We start from the raw sequence: 24,603 nt of genomic DNA on the forward strand, positions 1-24,603 counted from the left end.
ACCAAGGAAACTGAACTTAAGGACCATAAGTAACTTCATCAGAATTATACAGCTATTGAGTGACAAAGCCAGATATGCAAGCTAGGTCTGTTTTATACCAGAACTCTCCTGCCTCTTAGGCTTTTCTTGACAATTGAATGTTAATCAAATATCATTGACTTTATAGGTTTTATGGCAGGAATTCTTCCTATGTTCATGGTGGAGTAGATGCTAGTGGAAAGCCCCAGGAAGCTGTTTATGGCCAAAATGTAAGTATCAATTTCATACACATTTTAGATTTTTTTCCCTTTTTTTTTGTGTTAAGATAGTTGAAAATAGCCTTTTTGTGCGAATGGGTTTCTTCCTGAATGTGATCATTACTTGTAACTAGAAATTTATGTTACAGTAGTTGTTAAGTGAGCTTTCAGTTCTTACAAATACCATTTATAAGGGTGCTACACTGGATTGGATACAAAGAAGATAGGAAATTAGGAAATTATCTATCCTTGATGTATTTTATACATGAAACAGTTGAGAACAATATATTAAGTTTATACAAACATGGGCTAAACCTTATGTTATAGGAGTGCACAGAAGTATATGTACTTTATGACATTATATAGGATATGGGGCTTTAGTTAGATGCTGAATTACAGAATTTGGCCTTAGTGTACAAGAGGAAATTAAAAGCAGAAGAAATGGCACCAACAAACCGAGTAAAGTAAAATCAGCTGTGAGGTCAAGGAGTAGTCAACACCCTTTGTATGAATGATTAAAAACTTAATACAGAATACTGGGAGAGAGCTATATAAAGCCCGTATTATTGCTTAATATGAGATAGCCATAGTGATCTCTTGTACTGAGCTGTGACATGTTGAAAATGGTGGCTTAGGAACATCAACCTGGCAGTAATGCATATCATGGTGGAAGGGATTCAGATGAGGCAGAAAGATTATGTAGTTAATATTTTAGAGTTAGGAGGAAATCAGTGAAGCTCTATAGTATTAAGTAATGAAGTATCACAACAGTTTGTATTTCTTCCTTCCTTTCTTCTATTAAAGGATATACACCACAAAGTACTATCTCTGAACTTCAGTGAATGTCATACTAAAATTCGTCATGTGGATGCTCATGCAACCTTGAGTGATGGAGTAGTTGTCCAGGTTATGGGTTTGCTATCTAATAGTGGACAGCCAGAGAGGAAGTTTATGCAAACCTTTGTTCTGGCTCCTGAAGTAAGTTTTCATTTGTATGATTTTATTTGATTGTTATTTGTTGCGTGAAGTGTCCAGAGTTTCTTCTTACAGGTTTATATGTAGCTAAACTTGAGAACTTGGTATTGAACCCGTTGATAAACATTTGACTCTTGAGCAACATAGGGATTTAGAGCACTGACCTCCAGGGCAGTTGAAAATCCACATACAGCTTTTGACTTTTCAAAAACTTAACTCTACTAATAGCCTGTCGTTGACCAAAAGCCATACTGATAGTATAAATAGTCGATTAACACATTTTATAGCTTATATGTATTCTGTAATTCTATATTGTATTCATACAATAAAGTAAGCTAGAGAAAGGAAAATGGTATTACATAAGAGAATACATTTACAGTTCTGTAACGTATTGAAAAAAGTCATGTGTAAGTAGATTCGTGCAGTTCAAACTTGTGTTGTTCAAGGGTCAACTGTAATTTGAGCTTTGTGTGTGTATGCACTTTGCCTGTCTTTTTTGTTTTATTTTTTTCACTGCCTATTTAGAAGTTAAAGTCTACTGATAGGAATGTATCAATAGGTTTACTAAGATTACAAAAGTAATATAAAAAGTATCTTATTTAGTAAGTTATATGTTAAAATGGCAGTTTCATTTGTTAATTAGTCTTGGTTCTCTTCTGTTGAGTACCCATTTCTTGAGTTCCAATATTTGAATGACCTTCTATAGTATACTTTATATTAATATAGCGTGTTTAATTTTAGAAAATTATACTGAGTCTACATATTTCTGTAGTGTTAAAATAGATATTGCATATGCCATGTAATTTGTTCTTTTTATGCACTGCCACATTTATGAGTATTTAATGGAATATTTGGATTTTGTTTTCCTGTAGGGATCTGTTCCAAATAAGTTTTATGTTCACAATGATATGTTTCGTTATGAAGATGAAGTATTTGGTGATTCTGAACCAGAGCTTGATGAAGGTGAGGTTAAGATAGAAGGCTTCTATCAGTATTCTTTAAGGACATGAAAAGTACGAAACTTAAAGAAATTTGCCTCTATTGTAACTGAGTCAAACCCCTTTTTCTCCTTTTTGTTAAAAAGAAATAGGTGTGTTTGTATGATATTATATAAAAATCAGACATAGAAAATAAAACAAATTTCAGTCTCATCCTCTATATATAACCAAGAGTTTGGTGCCTATTAGAATTTTGTTGTATCCCATCCTTAGGTATTTTTATGAAAATGGAATTATGCTGGTTCAAAGCTTGCTCTTTCCTATTTAATATATCTCTTTTGGCTGTCAATTTTTTGGCTGTATCATAATTATTGATCTTTCATTTATTATATTAGTTTTCATTATTGTACTATTGAATAGATGTGACATAGGAAACTGAGTTACAGCTTAAAATAATTTATTTCCTATCCTTTCCTTTTCTTACTACTAGATCATTTTTTAATATAGGGACACCTGCATCGCTCAGTCAGTTAAGTGTCAGGCTCTTGATCTTGGCTTAGGTCTTGATCTCATGGTCATGAGTTTGAGCCCTACGTTGGGCTCCGCATTGGGCTCCACACTGGGTGTAGAGCCTACTTAAATAAATAAATAAAGGGACTCCTGGGTGGCTCAGTTGTTTAAGCGTCTGCCTTCAGCTCAGGTCATGATCCTGGGGTCCTGGGTTCGAGTCCTGCATCGAGCTCCTTGCTCAGCGGGGAGCCTGCCTCTGCCTGCCACTCCCGCTGCTTGTGTTTACCCTCTCGCATGCTCTCTTTCTCTCTCTGACAAATAAGTAAAATCTTTTTTTTTTTTTTTAAAGATTTTATTTATTTGCAAGAGAGAGAATTAGAGACAGAGAGCATGAGAGGGGGGAGGGTCAGAGGGAGAAGCAGACTCCCCGCCGAGCAGGGAGCCCGATGCGGGACTCGATCCCGGGACTCCAGGATTATGACCTGAGCCGAAAGCAGTCGCTTAACCAACTGAGCCACCCAGGCACCCCCAAATAAGTAAAATCTTTAAAAAATAAAAATAAATACCAAACTTCATCTTGCTTGCTTTTCAGTTGTTAAGAGAACAGGGAATACTGCATTTGAATGCCTTTGTAAGATAAAGGTCAATTTTTATTTATTTATTTATTTAAAAGATTTTATTTATTTGAGAGAGAATGAGACAGAGAGAGAGCACATGAGAGGGGGGAGGGTCAGAGGGAGAAGCAGACTCCCTGCTGAGCAGGGAGCCCAATGTGGGACTCCAGCCTGGGACTCCAGGATCATGATCTGAGCCGAAGGCAGTCCCTCAACCAACTGAGCCACCCAGGTGCCCGATAAAGGTCAATTTTTAAAACTATCCTATCACTTCCTTAAACATTTAAAATATGTATATGAAATTGTTTGTTGAGTCTCTTAAAAAAGAAATGTGTGTTCTGTATTGTCAGAATCAGAAGATGAGGTAGAAGAGGAACAAGAAGAAAGGCAACCATCTCCAGAACCTGTGCAAGAAAATGCTGATAGTGGTTACTATGAAGCTCACCCTGTGGCGTAAGAATAGTGTTTGCAAGGCCAGATTTGGTCTAAGCTATAATGTAGTTGCTAGCTGGTTTTTGTTCCTAGGATTACTGTTAGAAGTAAATTTTTGATAAAGGTACCTGTTAGGCCAGTATTGGAGCACTATGTATAGTGCTCAAATATATATATAAAAAATATATATTTGTATATATTATATATATATGCAAGAAATTTGGAGTTGTTTTATTTACATAAAAAATTGAACATGGTTTTACCCAAAACAGTGTTTACTTACTGATAATGCAGAATAGTTGGGACAACACAGAGAGCATTGCATTTTATTTTTATAAATATGTGGTTTGTTTATAGGTAGTATTGAAGTAAACATTTTTAGTAATTTAGTATTCCATTTAAAAATGATGGGGTTAAAGAAATGCTGCTTAAGACTGTTACTCCTTCTGCCTTCTAGTTCTTATTGGACTTCTGCTTCAAAACAACTTATTACTAGTTACGCCCATTAGATTAGAGAAATACTACATTTTGTTTTATTAGAACTGATCATTTCACTCATACTGAAAAATGAACAAAATATTTTATTATAGTAATGGCATAGAGGAGCCTTTGGAAGAATCCTCTCATGAACCTGAACCTGAGCCAGAATCTGAAACAAAGACTGAAGAACTAAAGCCGCAAGTGGAGGAGAAGAACTTAGAGGAGTTAGAGGAGAAGTCTACTTCTCCTCCTCCCGCTGAACCTGTTTCTCTGCCACAGGAACCACCAAAGGTTAGATCAGAGGAACTCTTTAGGCCTGTAAAAGCACACTTCCACATTTGGTGCCATTGATGAAGCATGACCTTTGTTCTATTATGTTAAATGGTTTAATATAGTAAACTATGCTTTTTTATGGAAATGAAAGCTGTGGGGTTTTTGCAATCCTGAGGAAATTTCTTTGTATTCACACTCCCCCTCCTCCCCAAATACCCCTAAGAGTGAAACTTAGGATTAATCCTTGTCTGTATGCAGTGTTTAGTCTCTTACATGAAATTATTTGAGTCCATGTATAAAGCTGAGAGTTGCTCTTCCATTCTGTATAAGTCCTCTATGCACGGATGCAACTGGAGTCATGAAATTTCCCAACTTAAACAAGTTGGCCTATTAAAAGAAGAGATACCGTTATTTCTGGTTAAAATGGGAGCAATTTCCTTATACACCAATTAAACTATCTTGGAAAGATAAGTGACACCCATAGTGTATCATTTAAGCCTACCTAAAACATCTTTTATCTTTCTGTAAAGTAGAAGGTTGAAGTATATATGAGTAGTGAGAGGAGATTCCTTGTTCAATTTGTGAATGTCTGTTAAAGTTTCCAGTGAGTACTCTCTTCTTTCCTATCCTTCCCCTCAACACCATCACACACCTTATCTTCCCCCAAAAGGGGAAAGAAATTGGTTCTATTAGGTTCTTTTTTTCCTAGCATGTGTAGTTAGCGGTTTTGTTTGCCATTGCTCATCTCCTTAGAGCAAAGAGGAACTTGCTTGTGGATTTATTTAGTAGTTCAGACGAAACAAATAATCTTGCATAATGAGATTTTGAAAGCTGGCACATAGACTGGCATGTGTGTGTGTGCCTTTCTTTTGAGGAGTCCTCCAATATAGAACAATAGTTTAGAAATGAAAAGAAAATATATATTTGGAAGTTTCCCTATAGGAATGTTGGTGGTTTTCCATGATTAGTAGTCTAGGTTTGTTGCATTTCCTGCAGGCTTTCTCCTGGGCTTCAGTGACCAGTAAAAACCTGCCTCCTAGTGGTACTGTTTCTTCCTCTGGAATTCCACCCCATGTTAAAGCACCAGTCTCACAGGTAACCAATCTGTGAACACATTGGATTGTATCCTTGTTACATTGCCAATTGCTTATCTTTTTTATACTTCTTTAAATGAGTCAATCAGAAATTATGGATTAAATATACAAAAAAAATTGTATTAAATGTCAGTGCACCCACTTTAAATGCCAAATCTCTATCATCTGCATAGGTGGTATTTGGGGTTTGGGTGTGAAATACACATTAAGTTGGTTTGATTGATAGATGGATAGATAGATAGAGTCATTTAAAAGGCTTCTTAAAATAACAAAAAAATGTTCCTTTTAAAGTTTTATTTAGCAAAAATATTTTAAGGAAAGGCACAAAGTAATATGGCATTATAAAAATCACTGTTTTAAAAAAAAAAAAAAAACAGCTTCTAAAAATACACTGCCTAAGCTCTCAGTCTGTAAGTGGTTCATTCTGTTTAATTGAAGCCTGTACCAACTTATGACTGTAGTGTTCACTTAACTGATCATTCCAGTATTCTGCTTTTCATCTGTTTGTCATCTTACCCATTTCAGAGCTTTCAAAAACATTGAAAATAAGACACTGGCTACCTAATGGTTTATTAGATATAGTTTAGAATTAACTAAAAATATAACTAAATTTATAGTGCAGTTAAAAGGTATTCAATTCTTTTTTCTACATTTTGAATCAAACTTTATTCCACTAAAAAATTTACATTTAAAATCGTTAATGCATATACAATTATTTTTGTATATGCCTCTTATATGCTCTAAACAGTGAAACTTTGAGGTTTCAAAAAAGTAGTAATCATTAGACAGTCTTTATGGTGTTGGTACATGTAGTCAGCTACATAATAGAATACATAGCCTCAAGATACCTGTTTTTTCAGCTGACGTTCAGGAAATGTTGAATAATGTCAGATCCAAACCAGAATTCTGTTTTAGTGAAGAAAATTAATTTGTCAAGTATTGGTTGTGCTTTTCAACCCTTCTGAAGACCTGATGAGTGACGTCTGAATTTTCTTTTGAAATGCTTGATTTATCAGATTTGCATTTGGAGTCCTTTGGATTGTTACTTCATCTTCTGAGTGTTGGCTATATTTTATTCTTACTGCTAGTTAAAAGTTAAAATAGCTAATGCTTATTATGCCTTTAGTATGTGCCAGGCATTGTGCAAAGTACTTTATATTCATTCTCATCTAATCCTCACAGTCACCCTGTAAGGGTGGTTACTGTTACTATTCCTGTTTCACAGATGAGTAAATTGAGGCCTAGAGTACCTCAACCTAAGATCAGACAGCTGTATAAATAGCATATGGCTTGGCTTTGAATTCATGCAGTTAGACACCAGAGTCCCTTTGTGACTCATTTAAACCTATAGGTTTCTTTATCCCTTTGGAGGGGAATGTATCTCCATTTACATCAAAGAAGAGTACTATATTTAAGGCATGTCTGAATTACATTAAATCCTATCCTTTTGCGCAGGGGAAAATTTTTTTTTGAGTTGTGAGGTTATTTTTCTTTTTTAATTGTAGGAGATTAGATTGTATTTTCTAACCCATACCCTTATTAAGACATATTTAAACATGTACAGTTTAAGCCTTAACTTTCTGGGGTGCCTGACTGGCTCAGTCGGTAGAGCATCCAACTCTTGATCTTGGGGTTGTGAGTTCCAGCCCAACATTGGGTGTAGAGCTCACTTAAATAAATAAAACTTAAAAAAAAAAAACAACAAAAAAACTTTCTGATCTTTTTAGGCTATATTTAGAATGGATTCATGATTTTTCCATTTGATTTAATAAATCCTTCAATTTAATTACTTTGGTGTAGTATATCCATTGCCTTAACACTTTTAGCATAGTTTAATAAAAGGAGAATTAAATTTAATTTAGTGTATTGGTAGGAATTAACTTAGAAGTAGGTAAGTTAATTTCTTGGTGAAAAGGTTTTGTCTGGAAATTGACTAGATTATCTAAGTAGCTTATGTTCAGTTAAAGAACTTACTGTGGTTTTACCTGCTGTCATTGGTTTGATTTGATGGTTCCATTTTTATTTCATATTCTGTTTGACCTTCTTTTGTGGAATTTGTCATCTGAGCACACTTTGTGGTTGCATGGGATTAATTTGTAGGGCTCTAAAGTGTAGTATGTGAGATGTTAGACATTTTATTTTGTTGGAGTAAATCATTCTAATCATGAAATTGAGCCTGAAGAACTATAAATGCACAGCTGGCTTAGTTGACATAAATTAATCAGTTATTGAAAGGAATATTGTTAGATCTTGTTCTCTCTCTCTTTTTTTTTTTTTTTGCATTAGCATCCTCAAATACCTTCTGAAAGTCAGGTTGCTAAATCACTGTATGAATTATTTGAAAGACATTGGAAATTACTTGTTTGTTTTTAATTTTAAATCCTTAAAGGATAATGAATTTTTCTGTTTTGCTACTTGCCGTTATTTTTGTTTTGGTAATCAGTTTTGAAAAAAATTTAAATTAGGTCAGTGAGGACACCTCTTAATTTCTTTGATATCCTTTGGATTCAATGTGTCTAAGGTTTTTCTGAAATTTTTAGATTAAAAGCTACACACATTTGCTATTTTTATTTCCTAAACACACTAGCTTCATCGAACTTTGTTAGGGTACATCTATTCTTTAATTCTGTTTTATGTTCATACTGAAGTAAGTTGGTGCTTTTAGGCCCCCTTAGTGTAGTGAAATTTGTAAATGTCCTTTTTAGGCATCACATTTCGGGTTAAATTACCATATAGTGTTAAACTCCAAATACAAATAGCAATATTCCCAGGGTTATAACATAGGATCCCTTGTCAGGCACAGAACATGTTAAAGAACTAAAAATGTAATTTAATTTTAAATGAACCTAAGAGTTACTGAACATCTATGCCTAACATCACTGTGCTTGGTTTTTGGGTGTTACAGAAATGAATTAAGATAAGATACAGTCCTTAGAGGAATAAATACATATAAGTAATTGAGAAAACTGGAGAGAGTTAAATTATTTTTTTAACTAGCAAAGTTTTAGAACATGGGAAGCAACTTGATCTTGAGGGAAATGGGAAATCTTCATGGAAAAACAACTTGGAAAGAGACATCTGTTAAAAACTGCTAGGATAGGAATTAATATGCCTTTTGATTACAGTGGGTGAAATCCTTTAAAGTAAATTGTCATTTTTGGAAGAAACATAACTCTTCATATCAAAATTTGTCCTTGTAAGTTATGATATTCCAGTCATATAAATGACGAAAGAGTTTGAGACACTGGCTGGACTGAGGTCCTCAGAGATGATCAGACATGAAGATAGGCTGAAATCACTAGTTTTCTGACTTTGAGAACATTTTGTTCATATCCTGCTGAGTGTTTTCAGCATTCTTTGAAAGGTGTATTTTGTCTCTTCCTTGGACCATAAATATTTGGGCAATAGATGGCCAAAGAGTATGGGAATACTGAAAATGCCACTGTATTGAGGAAAAGGTAAAAGAAGATGCAGATGTTATTTTGTTGTAAAATAGTTAATTATATGTGTGTAATTCAGCAGTTGGCAGAAATTTTTGGAAGTCCTCTTAAAATGTCCTATTATTCCTTGCCTGCCCCTGCCCCTGCCCCAAGGTGCAGTTAAAGAAAATTGTTGGGGTCAGTCCTTAAAGAGTTGCCTACCTTTTCCATAAGGAAGAACAATAGGGAGCTAAAGGACTCCTTGATTCTGAGGTGTTTTATACATGCTTCTGTCTTGTTTATTTAATTTTAACTTAAAGGTAGGATTTTTTAGTTGCTAGAGTAAGCTGAATTGTATATTTTGAACTATCCATTGTTCTAAGATTTATTTATGTGGCGGGGTTTAGAAGATACTGGCTAAGCACTTACATTTGAAGGGCAGCTAGATAATTAGAAAGTATGTGTCATAATTTTGTCTAAAATAAAGATGGCTATTTTGCATATGCATTTACATGGAGTGGCTCATCTTGCATTTTTGTGACTTTTGTAGCAGTACCTTTAATGCTGTCTCAGTGTGGAAATTTATTGAAAAAATGTGGTTGTAAAAAGCAGCTTATTTTGAGTTATGTATCCTTGAATGGGAAAACCTACCCTACAGTCCTAGATTGGTACAGAATATCTTTATAAAAATTTATTCTTCACATACATAGGACACTATGTTAAAAATATTCTAAACTTAAAATTACCATTTTGTGTGCTGGTGACTTGCTGGTAGTTGCTTTAGTTGTTTTGTCTCCTGTGGAATGAGTTTCTTTATAATGTGTTTTTTCCCTTGTATTTTAGCCAAGAGTTGAAGCTAAACCAGAAGTTCAGTCTCAGCCACCTCGTGTGCGTGAACAACGACCTAGAGAACGACCTGGTTTCCCTCCTAGAGGACCAAGACCAGGTGAGTCAGCCGCCTCTGTGGCCTTTTGCATTTAGTACTTGGAAAGTTGGAAAAGACTGAACTTAAAATACTCTAATGTGAGGGCGCCTGGGTGGCTCAGTTGGTTAAGCGACTGCCTTCGGCTCAGGTCATGATCCTGGAGTCCCTGGATCAAGTCCCGCATTGGGCTCCCTGCTTGGCAGGGAGTCTGCTTCTCCCTCTGACCCTCCCCCCTCTCATGTACTCGCTCTCTCTCATTCTCTCTCTCTCAAATAAATAAAATCTTTAAAAAAAAAAATACTATAATGTACTTTATATACAGTTCCTTTCAATACAAAATTTCTTAAAGGTTTAAGTAACTTGCTAAAGTACAGTCTGGGGCAGAACAACTGACTTGTAGGGGAGGATTAGATGCCATGCGATGGAGACATGTATTTTGAAGGTGTAAAAATTTTGAGACAGATTTTATTTGGTTATTGTCACTGGTTCTAAGAATTCAAAACCGAGCTGCCAATAACCTACTCTCTTACTTAGCACTCTTATCTCTTCACAGATAAACAATAAGCACACCCTGATTCTTCTTATTTTGATTGTCTTAGGTATTAAGTAAGTTGCCATGATTTTTGACTTGTTTCCATTGTTAGCTAATATATGTAGCACCTCTATTTGAATTCTATAAGTATGTTTAGATTGCTTTTGGGAGGAGATGGGAGATAGTATCTATTAATAGCATATGTAATTTTTCCCACAAAAGTAAAATAAAGTGATGTGTTACTAAACCAGAAGTCATGGGAACTGGGGTTTGTCCTAGCTTTGCTACTGCTTGAGTTTATGGTCTTCAGTGAGACCCTTAAAATATGAGCTTCTCTTACGCCATTTAGTTATTACACAAACTTTTCTTATGTGATGCTTTCCTTAATATGCCTCACTGTGTTCTTTGTGTTATTGGGAGGATCAGTACAGGCTGCCTAAATAAGATATTATTACTATTAAATTTACTGATTTGGCTATAATTTCATACAACCAAAGATTAATTTGCAAACTTCAAAATACTAAACAATATCTGAAATTTGTTTGGTTCCTGGGTGATGGCAAGAGTTTGGTTAAGGAGGAACATTTGTACTAATGTTGGACTTTCATATAATCAGACAAGTAGATCTAGAAGAAGGTACTTTAGCGGTCTAGTCAATACCCTCACTTTACACTTTGTGTCATGTTGTTTTTTAACTAACCTACTAATAATAGGCACTTCCACCTCTGTTCAAGGAGTTCACTCTCTTATTAAACTAAAACAAGAATATCTATTGTACATTCATTGCTTTGAGCTTAGTTATTATGTGACATTATAAACTTTAATATCTGTCCTATTCCTTTTCTCAGGCCGAGGAGATATTGAACAGAACGAATCTGACAACCGTAGAATAATTCGCTATCCAGACAGTCATCAACTTTTTGTTGGTAACTTGCCACATGATATTGATGAAAATGAACTGAAAGAGTTCTTCATGAGTGAGTAGTTTATTTTGCTTTATTGGAAAATTAAGCAGGGGGGAATAGAGCTTTTCTCATAATGGAGTTAGAACTTTTTAGAAAAACTTTTCTCTATAAACTGTAGGTCTCCAGGTACCAATCACTTTAATCGATCAGAAGGGAGTAGAAGGTTCTATTAGATGTTTCCCCATGACTGTACTTAGTGTTGACTGGCCTAGTTGGAGAGGGTAAAACAAAGAGCTGATTCAGCCTTAAATTTGGGGATGGGATGCTTTTGGAAAATATAAGTCAGAAATAGAAAATATCATTGTTTTTGTAAAACCTTGCATACAACTTTCCTTTGGAGAGGACTGATTCAGAAGGGTAACAAACCAAGCGGCCAGGCTGTTGGCATCTTTGTGTGAATGACTTGTATGAGTGAATGTACCTTGGTTGTCACTGGATGTAGCAGCTTGTAACATTTGTTTTGAATTGGTTCAAGTAGATTAAGGTTATTTCTCCTCAACAATTAAAGCTACAAAGTATTCTGTTAAAATATGTATCATATGACCTCACTGATATGAGGAAATCTTAACCGCAGGAAACAAATTGAGGGTTGCTGGAGTGGTGGGGGGTGGGAGGTATGGGGTGGCTACGTGATAGACATTGGGGAGGGTATGTGCTATGGTGAGCGCTGTGAATTGTGTAAGGCTGTTGAATCACAGACCTGTACCTCTGAAACAAATAATACATTATATGTTAAAAAAGAAGAAGATAGCAGGAAGGGAAAAATGAAGGGGGGGGGGAAATCGGAGGGGGAGACAAACCATGCATGAGAGAGTATGGACTCTGAGAAACAAACAGGGTTCTAGAGGGGAGGGGCGTAGGGGGATGGGTTAGCTTGGTGATGGGTATTAAAGAGGGCACGTATTGAATGGAGCACTGGGTGTTATATGCAAACAATGAATCATGGAACACTACATCAAAAACTAATGATGTATGGTGATTAACATAATAAAAATTTAAAAATGTGAAAAAAAATACTTAACCCTTGGTGTGTAATAATATATATTTTCACAGGTTTTGGAAACGTTGTGGAACTTCGCATCAATACCAAGGGTGTTGGGGGAAAGCTTCCAAACTTTGGTTTTGTGGTTTTTGATGACTCTGAACCAGTTCAGAGAATCTTAATTGCAAAAGTAAGTGACTGAAAGGGTATACATAGTTCGACTTTATTATTCCGTATGTAATACTGATTAGGTGCATTTTAAAGCCATGGAAGATGTTTTCTTAATGGTGAAGCTAAAATAGTTTATCAGAAATGGTATTTATGCAAAGAATAAAGATGTGTTAGTAGTTTAAAGTTTGAGGTGTGGATTATTTTTTATTATTATTTTTTTTACCACACAATTAATTACTTATGACAGACCAGTTTGAGGTGTGGATTATTTTAAATTGCATTATTTGCTCTGGTGAAGAAGGTTCGAACAGATTGTATATTAAAAATTTCCTGGAAGTTTTTTGTCAGGATTTTCTTACTTAGGTAAGTAAAGGAATACATGACAGTTAACTCTCTAACCTGCCTGTGTAAATCTTTTTCTCTCCTTTTAAAGCCAATTATGTTCCGAGGTGAAGTACGTTTAAATGTGGAAGAGAAAAAAACAAGAGCCGCAAGAGAGCGAGAAACCAGAGGTGGTGGCGATGATCGCAGGGATATTAGGCGCAATGATCGAGGTCCTGGTGGTCCACGTGGCATTGTGGGTGGTGGAATGATGCGTGACCGGGATGGAAGAGGACCTCCTCCGAGAGGTGGCATGGCACAGAAACTGGGCTCTGGAAGAGGAACCGGGCAGATGGAAGGCCGCTTCACAGGACAGCGTCGCTGAAGCTCCACTGTTGGCAAAGTCTTGGCAGTGGTACATTATTCATCGTGTTTGCATTCTTGTTAATTTTTTTTGGCTTTGGAATGTGACACAGCCTTTTTGATCATTTCTTTGATGTGAAAAGCATCTTTTGGTTATCAGTTAAATTGAGGTGGACATTATTTCCCCAATTTCACAACAGGATTCACATTGTTAATTTATAAATCTAGACTTGGAGAATTAAGGACTGAGAAATGACCATATCTTAAACTATCTACAACAAAATGAACTTAAAAGGACATGCCCAACTGAATTCAGGTCCTTTGAGTCAAAAAAAAAAATCCTCTGCTGCACATTTTGTTTAAGTGTTACTGTTTCTGCCTATTAATGTTGGAAACACAAATAGTGCAATTTGTGCAATTGGAGAATCTTGCCTTTTTTCTTGGCTCCCCCCCAAAATACAACCCAACAGAAACTTGTTATGCACTCATCAGAATGCACTAATGGGTACTCTGAACTCATTAACATTGACATCTGCAACAGGAGGCAACAGGGGAAAAAAAATCTTTCATCTTTTTTTCCAGTAGAGAATAGTTTGTGAAATGATGAGGGCATTTTATCTGCTTGCTGTGACCAGCGTGTGTACACATAAACCTTAACAAGACTACAAGTATATTCCAGAAGGGAATCATTTAGTTATGAACTAAATAACAAAAATCAGAACTTCAAATGCTATGGTCTTGAATATTAGACCAGATTTAGTAGCTCCATATCTAAGATTTTTCTACCTGCCCCTCTTCAGTACAGGGATGGCTGGCTGCTCAACACACTCCTCCTCCCTTTTTCCTTTCTTTAAGCTGTGTACAGTGAAAATTGTCTTTACTGTATTTTTGTTCTCTGGTAATGTAATAAGCATGATGGTGCCTTCTATTAATACATCATTCCAGTCTTGCTGGTAATTTTGTACAGTATAGTGTATGAATTGCTGTGCTGCAAAGCCAAACAGCTGCAAAATGTTGAAAAATCATTGAAGTGTATAAAAATTGCAGTATCTTTAAAATCAGTAAAATTGACTAGCATATTATTTACTTTGTTCTTCAGTTAACAACTTTGTGTTCTCTGTGGGAGGGAGTCTTGTGTGTTCGGGAGGGAGAGGGAAGGAGGAGGAAGTCAGTTATTTGAGTAAGTCTCTTGTTGACTTTTCTCTTAGCATGAATGTGAACGTTGAAGCGTATCACTTGAGAGGTGCTTGGAAAAGTCAGTCAACTTGATGTACATTTTTTATGACCTTTTTAAAGCAGTCAGATTCCATAAACGGCAAGTAAACCTGAAGTGAGGATACTGCAATTTTCAGAGAGAAGAACAGCAGCTCCTAAGTGTTTGCATTTTCTATTTGGGGGGCAGGGAACTGTCATTCATTTTGCACAATTCTTGAACTGATGTCAGCACCCGAGTGGCTCTGAATTTTAAGTCTGGGACGACATCTTTTATTTTTACATAAATCTCTAAACAATTCTGTGAGCAAAGTTTGTAGCTGCTGGATTATTGTCTGTCTTTATAGCAAGTTCCAGTAAACCGCAAGTATGGCAAAGGATATCCAATTTTATGCTTGGAGCATTCGGTACATAACAGTTTCTGATGTTTCAGGCTAGGAGTGAGGTAAATTAAGTGTGACCACTTAAAGCTGCTTGTTAGCATGGAAGACTTCTCCATTCTTAGTAAAAACAAAAAAATGCACTTGACATAGTAGCAAACTGGATCTGAATTATGAAACTGTTTGCTATTTAGTAAACTAGCAAATGATGCACATATTTTGTTTTTCATGTACTGGGCAATATAAGTGAAATTAAATTTGTCCTTTTTCCCCCTTGAATGAGGTCTTCCATGTTTGGGGAAAAGTCTTGCACTATTGCATATATTTTGGGGACACAGATTTCTCATAGTTTCCATTTTGGGGGGCTTAAAGATTTTTTCCTGTTTGAACACTTTTACACTTTCTGATGTATAGTACTTGAAGTTCTTACCAGAAAATTACTTTTGAGTTTTGAAGCCTTTATTCAAACTACTTTTAAATAAGTGGTTTATTGTCAGTGTTTTGTTTTGTTGTTTTTTATAGCATATTTTTCCTCTACTCTTTTATTTCTTTCCTTCCCATTTTAAATATATATATAATTTCCAATCTAAGATATTGCCCTGCCACCCATGAAAACTGTGTTCTGGCACCAAAAGTAATGACAAATGTTAAGTGTAATAGAAAATTAAAGAGCCATTCAGCTTCAGTCTTTACATACCATGAATAAAACATTAAAACATCACATGGAGAAGTTTACATGGTGATTGTTCACCTGCAGTACTGTGGACTTTTAACATTTTGTCCCCTTTTCAGTGAACCAGAGTAAAAATATTCATTGACCATTACTGTTATTTGCTGATTTTTTTTTTTTTTTTTTTTTTTTGATGGTAATATTCTATCCTTATGACACTATTGCAACCAAATTGGCTTTACCATCTTGGCTTTAGTAGGTATAGAAGACAATGGATTACCATCTTTATTGCTGTAATGTGTTAAGCATTATATGCTAGTAGAACCTAGTTTAATTGTTTCAGGTGGAAAAGTATTCTTTTGAGTTTCCATTTTGAATGTGTTTGGACTAAACAAACAATAAACTACTGATGTCTGCAGCGTTTATCTATGTCCCTAATTTAATCTGTAGGTTTGTGTTCCAAAGTATTTTCTCCTAATTGCATTTCATACAACCTAAGTAAAAATAAGGAATTGTTCTAAAACCAACTGCTGCTTGTTTGTGAAATTTGATGTCTAAAAAAGTAAAAACATTTAAGTACAACTTGAACATGGTTATAGGTGTATCCCAGTTCACTTAGCTAACTTGAATACAAGTTAAAGAATCGCATAAGGGAATAAGTTTAAGGAAGGTGAGAATGATCGAAATTAAACTACTTATACTAAATGTTTATTTAATGAAAAACCAAAACTTGAGTTTTCCAGGCGATTGCTACCTCCTATCTCAGAAGGAAAGGAAAAGAGGATGGGAAGATTGAGTTTTTCTGAAGTTACAGGCATGACCAAATTCAGAAATTGGAACAAATTTGTCAAGCTCTAATAGAATATTGAAGGAAAAATAGTCACATTCACAAGCATGTATTTCAAATGCAAAATGAGGTCCTAATGCATATATAATTTTAGAACTTGAGACTTTTATTAAAGGGGATGGTTATAAATCATTTTTTCCTGATGATGTATTCATAACACTGTTTATGAAGATTACTTGAATCAGTCTTCACAAGTTTGTACTGGAGAGAAACCAGAATAATCATTATTTCCATACTCTCAAGGAAGGAAGACTTAAGATTTTTGTAAATGTATAGTAAATTCACTTTCAATTTTAATTATAATGTAATAACTTTGATCTAACGTTACGACTAGGTAAAAACATTTTTTTAGAAGGGATAAAATATATGTTTTATTGAAACATATTGAAAACAACCAAATTTGAAGCAGCAAATGATCATTTGGTCCAGGAAGCTTATGTGAAACAAAATGTTTGATGATTTCAGCCACACAAGATGCTCCATTTCAGTTACAATATGATGTAGTCTGTGGCAAGTGAAAGAGAATTTAGTGGGTAGATGTTCATATTTTTCCTTTAAATTAGGACAACTTGCTCATCATAATTTATATTTTAACTACAGAAGAACAGAGACCCTTTTTTCCCCTTTTTATTCTGTGTTCCGTAAGATTTTCTAATTATTTAGTAGTAGACTATTTTGGTTAGTTTGATGCCAGAGTTCTAAATTATTTAAAATGACTGGATAAATGAACAATATTACATCATGAACAAAATTTTCCTTTGTGATAGGTTTCAGTAGGTTCATACAGAGTAATTGTTTAAAATAATTTATGTTATTAAGCCAAATAATTCCTAAGTAATGAAGTTTCTGGGTTGTTGTGTTTGTTTTTTTTTTTGACAGAGACTAAAATCTTTGGATCTGTTTATGTATATATGCACATTTTATGCTTAACATGCTTCAGAATAGGAAAGTGTTTTTAGCATTACCAAATACCGGTGAAAATGCTCTAAATGCAGATTCAGAATTAAACATTCACAGACAGATTACTATGCTTCTGTTGCCAAATTAATTGATCTCTTTGGCCTTGATCTGGGAGATTCTTTTTTTTTTTTTTCCTTCTAAGAGTTTGATAAAGCTGGCTGCCTATTCAAATCCTTTCTTTCACTTTTGTGACTTAGTATTCTTTTAACTGCTCTTGTTTTCTGTACTTGATCTTACCACCTCAAAACTCCAGGCACGACAACCACCCCCACCCCCAATCCCTTCTGTCCTCAGTCTCTTTCCTGGTAAACTTTGTCTGGGTGGTGTCATTTAGTACAGGCACAACTTTAGCTTCAACATACTGTCCATTCAGTAGCTTCCATATAGTAAAATGGTCAAGAAGGAGGCCTTTGGAGACAGCCTGGGCTTCAGTGGTGGCAGCTCTGCCATTCAGTGGTTGATCTTGTTTGGCGCTTCTGTTTACTCATTTGTAAGGTGGGTGATTGTGAGGATTCTCAGTGACTTAATCTTATAAAGCACCTCAAACAATGTAGTGGGTCCTCTGCAAGTGTTAACCTGTCACTATTTTTGACTCCATTACATTTTTGCTGTCGTCCTATCCTGTGTTCCAAATACGTTTTTGTTTGTTTTTTAAGATTATTTATTTGGGAGAGAGCAGTAGTAGCAGTAGTGGAGGGAGGGACAGAGGGGGAGGAGGAAGCAGATTGCCTGCAGAGCTCGGAGCCTGATTCCATGACCCCGAGATCATGACCTGACCCGAAATCAGGAGTCCGACGCTTAACCAACTGAGCCATCCGGGTGCCCCCCAAACACTTTTTTTTAAATCCTCTCTGCCATGGACCTCTTTGAAGTCCTAAAAGTTATAATTCAAAGTTCAGAAGTCCAAAACAATGTATTTTCTCTTAAGTGATTTATGCATACCTGGCTCTCTAATAATGAACATCCCACTTTTCTGACCTCTTTAACCTAGAAATATCTGAAGTCTCATCTGTTCTCAATTTTCTCTGTCTCCCTCCTATCCATTTTTCAGGCTGTAAGAAGTATGTGGGTGCATATTTAAGAAGGTGGCTAGAGGGCAGACCATAAATGGCCTTGCTGGCCTTGAGGTTGGTCTTAATCTCAAGAGCAATGGGAAGTTGAAAATTTTAACAAGTGGGGGCAGGTAATTCTATTTTTTTTTTTTTTAAAGATTTATTTGACAGACACAGCGAGAGAGGGAACACAAGCAGGGGGAGTAGGAGAAGGGGAAGCAGGCTTCCCGTGGTGCAGGGAGCCCAATGCGGGGCTCGATCCCAGGACTCTGGGATCATGACCTGAGCCGAAGGTGGATGCTTAACGACTGAGCCACCCAGGCACCCCTCGCCCCCACGTAATTCTATTTTGAAATGTCTCTAGCTACATAGTAAACAAATTGAAGGAGTTCTGTGATGAGTAAATAAGGTGAATGGATACTGCCAGTATCTCAGTCAAGAGCTGTGATACTCGAGTGGTGGTACTAGGTTGTACTGAAGTGTGCTGCTAGAGTATTGGTGTTAGAAATCTAAAGAATTTGGGGGTGCCTGGGTGGCTCAGACGGTTGAGCGTCTGCCTTCAGCTCAGGTCATGATCCCAGGGTCCTGGGATCGAGTCCCGCATCGGGCTCCCTGCTAGGCGAGGAGCCTGCTTCTCCCTCTGCCTCTGCCTCTCTCTCTCTCTCTGACTCTCATGAATAAATAAATAAAGAACATTAAAAAAAAAAAATCTAAAGAATTTGAAAGACTTGGGTAAAATGGCCAGGGCTTGGTGAGGGAAAGGATGGTATCAGAAGAATTCTAAGTTTCTCACTTGCATAATTGGAGAAATAAAATGCTTTGTGAAACACAAGGGAAAACAGGCTTTCTGGGTGAGGAGGCAGGAGTGCTAGTGAAACCTTCTTGGATTTTGATGTTAAACTGGACCTGAAAGGATCAGGCTGACTAGGATTGTGTAAAATTTTGGTTTGTGCCTTATTTCAGTATATGAAATGGTCAATTTTATGTATACTTAACTGCAATTAAAAACATGCTGTGCACATTATAGAAAATACAGATAATCCAAAAGAATGAACTCCCATAGTCTAATCTAGATGGTCCCTGTAAATACTTTAGCATGGGTGTATGTGTTTTCCTATATACTGTTACACTGTTAATGACAAACCATTTAACACTTGATAAAGTGTAGATTGAGCTACCTTTGCGTGCCAGACACTGTTCTTGATTTTGAAGTTAATGTGAGTGAATAAGAGAAGCATGGATCTCCCTGAGCTTATTAATAATGATAAAGTGTAGTTGTAAATGCTATGCAAAGCATTAAGATAACGTAGCCACTGACTTTAGGATGGTGTTCCCTGACCACCCATTCTGGCACTCCAGCCAGAGGGACCAGCTAATTTAAAGCCTGTAAAATTGGAAAAGCAGGGAAGGTAGGAAGACGCTGGGATTGGTGAAGTGGGGTCAAGAGTTGTCAGAATGGTTAAGAGGTAGTGTAGGAGACATAAGGGGATTAGATCACTTCAACCAGGGTAAGGAATTTATTTGATTATTTTTCTAATTCCTGCAGGAAGCCGTTAAAAAAAATTAAGCACGGGAATGATAGAATAATGCCATGTCAAGAATACATGGTATGAGGGGCGCCTGGGTGGCTCAGTCGGTTGAGTGTCTCTGCCTTTGGCTCAGGTCATGAGCTCAGGGTCCTGGGATTGAGTCCCGCATGGGGCTCCCTGCTCAGCCGGGAGCCTGCTTCTCCCTCTCCTCCCCACCTGTGCTGTCACTCTGTCTCTTTCAAGTAATTAAAATCTTAAAAAAAAAATACGCTAGGAGGACAAGAATGGAAGCAGGAAAACTAAAAAGCTATTGTAATTCAAGACTTAACATCAGAGGGAAGGAAATAGACGTAGCTCATTTTTTGGCACCTGAATTTAGGAGGTGTTTTGATAAAAGGAATTGACAATGACAAGTTCTGGATAACATACAGCTATCAATGAAAAGCAGACGTTTCCACTTTAAAATAGTGCAACCAGTAAAATATCTTTACACCCATTTTTATTTATTTTTAAAGATTTTATTTATTTATTTGACAGACACAGCGAGAGAGTGAACACAAGCAGGGGGAGTGGGAGAGGGAGAAGCAGGGAAGGGAGCCCGATGCAGGGCTTGATGCCAGGACCCTGAGATCATGACCTGAGCCGAAGGCAGATGCTTAACGACTGAGCCACCCAGCCCCCCCCATTTTTATTTCTAAAATGAGTTTTCTATAATATTTAAAGGTAAATTGAGTCACACTTCTGGTAGCTTTACATCTTGGTTTAATATTTAGGCAAGTTAGTCATTATTTTACAGCCAAGTAGACTGAAGCTCAGAAAGGATACTGCAGTCATACTAGTATGACATAATTTGAAATACTGCATTAGCCAAAAGGGTCAGTCTGCTTTAAAGGATGATTTATTTTAGAAAATGAGTTTGAGGGGCGCTTGGGTGGCTCAGTCAGTTAAGCGTCTGCCTTTAGCTCAGGTCATGATCCCAGGGTCCTGGGATCGAGCCCCACATCAGGCTCCCCGCTCCATGGGGGACCCGTTTCTCCCTCTCCCTCTGCCTGCTGCTCCGCCTGCTTGTATTCTCTCTCTCTCAAATAAATAAAATCTTTTTTTAAAAAAAGTTTGAAATACCAGAAATTTAAACTTTGAATGCAATGCTTTTTTATCCTGGGGTTATTTTAGCAAATTGTAAAATCACAGCCTCCAGCTTTAGTTGGATCCTAAAATTAAGGCTCCCTTAATCAGGAACTACATTCAGGAAGCACAGCATTAAGTAATGAGGCACAGTAGAGAATTGGACAGAAGTCACATCGCTGCAGGGGTGCCTGACTGGCTTAGTCGGTAGAGCACGTGACTCTTGAACTCTGGATCTTGAGTTCAAGCCCTACGTTAGGGGTAGACTTTGAAAAAAAGTCATTGAGAAATCAAATTGCTGTCAAGTACTCCACATCTCTGAGCTGATAAAAAGGAATAATGTCTGAGGGCCCACCATTTTACATATATTTTTTAAAACCGAATACCCTATTAAGTTTAATTTTTTTTTTGTTTTTTTTGTTTTTTAAGATTTTATTTGCGAGAGAGCATGAAAGGGAGGAGGGTCAGGGAGAAGTGGACTCCCTGCTGAGCAGGGAGCCCGATGCGGGACTCGATCCCGGGACTCCAGGATCATGACCTGAGCCAAAGGCAGTCGCTTAACCAACTGAGCCACCCAGGTGCTCTGTTTTTGTTTTTAAAGAGGTGAACTGGGCTCCTGGGTGGCTCAGTCGGTTAAGCATCGGTCTGCCTTCGGCTCAGATCATGATCCCGGAGTCCTGGGATCCAGTCCCACATTGGGCTCCCTGCTCAGTGGGGAGTCTGCTTCTCTGCCCCTCCCCTGGCTAGTGCTTTCTCTCTCTCTTGCTTGCTCACTCTCTCAAATAAAATCTTGAAAGAAGGTGAACTAAAGGTTGTAGAGGTAAAAAATTCTTGCATATTGGTGATAAGGATAGCGACTTAGAAAACAGACATGAGAGCTGTAGCATGATGACTTACCAGAAGTGACTTAGAGTGATGTTTTAAAGCAGGCACTCAAGTAACAAATGTGTGACAGAAGTGAGAAGGATTTACACAGCAGTCCATGAATATTTATTAGAATCTTAGTATGTGCCAGAAATCATCCTAGGTGCTGGTTAGCAATACAGCAGGTATATAGCCTACTCTCTGGAAACTTGTATCTTTTGAGGGAGGGTGGCAACAAACATGGAAAGAAGTAATTTCAGTCTTGATAAGTTCTGGGCACAGTACAACTCATTTAGTCCGAACAGTAATCCTGTGAGGAAGAGTACTGTTTATTTTACAAAAGAGTTAATTCAGGCACAGGGGTTAGCTACTTTTCCAAGATCACATGGCTAACAGAGGGCAGAAGTAGTGAAGAATGTAATAGTGACAGGAAATGGGCTGTTGCGTAATCGTTACCGAGGGTGGTGGTGAAAGGCCTCTCTGAAGAGGTACATTTGAGGTCCAAAATAGAAGGCAGTCTTGATAAGAACTGGTAGGCGACATTCCAAATAGAATGAAGAGCAAATGCACAGGCTCTGTGTTTGGAAGCTTGGTGTGTACGTGGGCAATAAGGCCAGTGGGGCCATAACAGCAGATAACAAGAGATAAGAGCTAAATTGTGGGTGGCCTTGTAGTTTGGATTTTACCCTTGTATGGGGCTTGTAAGGATCTGAACAGGGAGGTGATGTGGTCTGAATTAGTGTGGAGACTGTTAGGAAGGGATATCAGGTGATGGACATGGTAGCTTAGAATAGGGTTGCAGTTGTGAAGACGGTGATAAATGGTCAGCTAGTAAGATATATTGTGGAGATAGAACCTAGAAAACTTAATTATGGATTAGATTCTGAATGTGAGGGAAAGAATGTTTAAGGATGATCCCTGGGATTTTTATGGAACTTGGGTGGAAAGCTGTACTCTATTGAGATATTGAAGGAGCAGGAGTAGATTGTGGAGGGAAAAATCAACAGTTCTCTAGTAGCAATGCTAAGTTTCATATGCCAATTGAATAGCCAGGAAGAAATGTCAGGTGGTTTGATTTTGGAGTTCTCTGAGGAGAGCTCAGTGCTATGAGTGGCCAGTATAGGTCTTTGCAGCTGGTGGATGAGATGAGATCACCTAGGGAGTAAGTGTACAGAAGAGAAGAGGCTGAGTGAGGACTGAGCCCTCAAATACTCTTAAAATTCAGGGTTTTAGGGGCACCTGGGTGGCTCAGTCAGTTGGGCATCTGCCTTCAGCTCGGGTCATGATCCCGGGGTCCTGGGATCGAGCCCCACGTCAGGTTCCCTCTTCCCCAGGGAGCCTGCTTCTCCCTCTCCCTCTGCCGCTCCCCCTGCTTGTGCTCTCTCTGTCAAATAAATAAAATCTTAAAAAAAAAAATTCAGGGTTCTAGTACAGGAGAAGCCTGCAAAGGAAACTGAGGGAGACAAAATATAGCAAGTACTGGTGTCATGGAAAGCTATGTTTCAAGAGTTTATCTCAAAAGGAAAGAATAGACAGTTGTGTCAAATGCTGCTGAGGTCAAATAAGGTAGTGAATTAATTAAGCTGGGCTATCTGCTATAGTAAATAGACCCCAAAGTGTCTAATGGCACCAACAATTGTTTTTTACCTATAAAAAATAGGAGAGTTGGGGCGCTTGGGTGGCTCAGTCATTAAGCGTCTGCCTTCGGCTCAGGTCATGATCCCAGGGTCCTGGGTTTGAGCCCCGCATCGGGCTCCCCGCTGGGCGGGAAGCCTGCTTCTCCCTGTCCCACTCCCCTGCTTGTGTTCCCTCTGGCGCTGTGTCAAATAAATAAATAAAATCTTGAAAAAAAAAAATAGGAGAGTGGTAGTGAAGAGGCCAGTGGTCTGGCCCTGCCCCACTTGGTCATTTAGGAACACAGATGAATGAAGGCTCTACCAGCTTTAATGTGTGGCTCTAAGATCATGCTGTAGTCATCTTTGTTATAGCCAGGTGAAAGAGAAAAGGAATATGGAGGATCTTGTGTGGAGATTTTTATGGGCCAGGACTGGGAATGGTAGATACCACATGTTCCATTGGCTTGACTTAAGTCACATGACCCCAATCTCAATGGAGATTGCAGAAAATAAACAAGCCATACGTACAGGAAAAAGGAACCAGCTTGTGAGTAGTTAGTAATCTCTGCTACAGATGGCCTTGGCAAGATATAGGCCATAGTGACTTCACAGAAAAAGTCTATTCGTTTACTTCTGATTCTCTTAGGCTTTCTGTCAGCCTTATCATATCACTGAAATAGTTTTTCCCAAGTTTTGTTATAAAGATTAGAGGAATGGGGTAGAGGTTAGAGGGAGATGGAACGTCAAGGGGGAGTTTTTGTAAGAGGCATGTTACCAGTGCAAACAATGTGTGTTTTTAACATTTGAGGAATGGATTTCCAGGTTCACACTGTTATAGTATAGATATATGTTGAATTTGGCAAAGTGAGTGGTATATTGTACTTTAGGTGTTCAAAACTAATTGTCATCTTAATCACTTTTATATGTAGTAATGAGGTCATTGAATCAACTACTAGGTTGAGAACAGAATTCTCTCTTCTATGGCAAGTGTCCTTCCATCAAAGAACCAGGATTTCAAAATAAGTCCATTTTCTTCATAGAATGAGATGTATTCATACATAGCTCCATGCTCTATAATATACTGAAAATAAAGACTACTTTCTGTAGTCTGAAGTTTT

General features: G+C 37.3%; 1 protein-coding gene across 6 annotated transcripts in view; it reads left to right on the forward strand.

Annotated features, from left to right (window-relative positions):
• The window catches only part of G3BP2 (G3BP stress granule assembly factor 2), a 76,852-nt gene extending 60,937 nt beyond the window's left edge, over window positions 1-15,915 (forward strand). For 3 of the 6 annotated variants that reach the window (XM_035004787.1, XM_035004786.1, XM_035004788.1), the window contains exons 3-12: window positions 167-248; window positions 1,041-1,214; window positions 2,084-2,174; window positions 3,624-3,726; window positions 4,296-4,476; window positions 5,455-5,553; window positions 9,815-9,917; window positions 11,277-11,405; window positions 12,447-12,565; window positions 12,980-15,915. In XM_035004787.1, the coding sequence (XP_034860678.1) occupies window positions 167-248; window positions 1,041-1,214; window positions 2,084-2,174; window positions 3,624-3,726; window positions 4,296-4,476; window positions 5,455-5,553; window positions 9,815-9,917; window positions 11,277-11,405; window positions 12,447-12,565; window positions 12,980-13,252 (1,354 nt within the window). In that variant the 3' untranslated portion in view covers window positions 13,253-15,915. The remainder of the gene's footprint in view (window positions 1-166; window positions 249-1,040; window positions 1,215-2,083; window positions 2,175-3,623; window positions 3,727-4,295; window positions 4,477-5,454; window positions 5,554-9,814; window positions 9,918-11,276; window positions 11,406-12,446; window positions 12,566-12,979) is intronic. The other 3 variants (XM_035004791.1, XM_035004790.1, XM_035004792.1) reach the window with 1 other exon arrangement.
• Window positions 15,916-24,603: the final 8,688 nt, after the last annotated feature.

The sequence above is a fragment of the Mirounga leonina genome, unplaced genomic scaffold (genome assembly GCF_011800145.1).
Source record: "Mirounga leonina isolate KUSES-001 unplaced genomic scaffold, KU_Mleo_1.0 Mir_129, whole genome shotgun sequence".
Classification (NCBI taxonomy): domain Eukaryota; kingdom Metazoa; phylum Chordata; class Mammalia; order Carnivora; family Phocidae; genus Mirounga; species Mirounga leonina.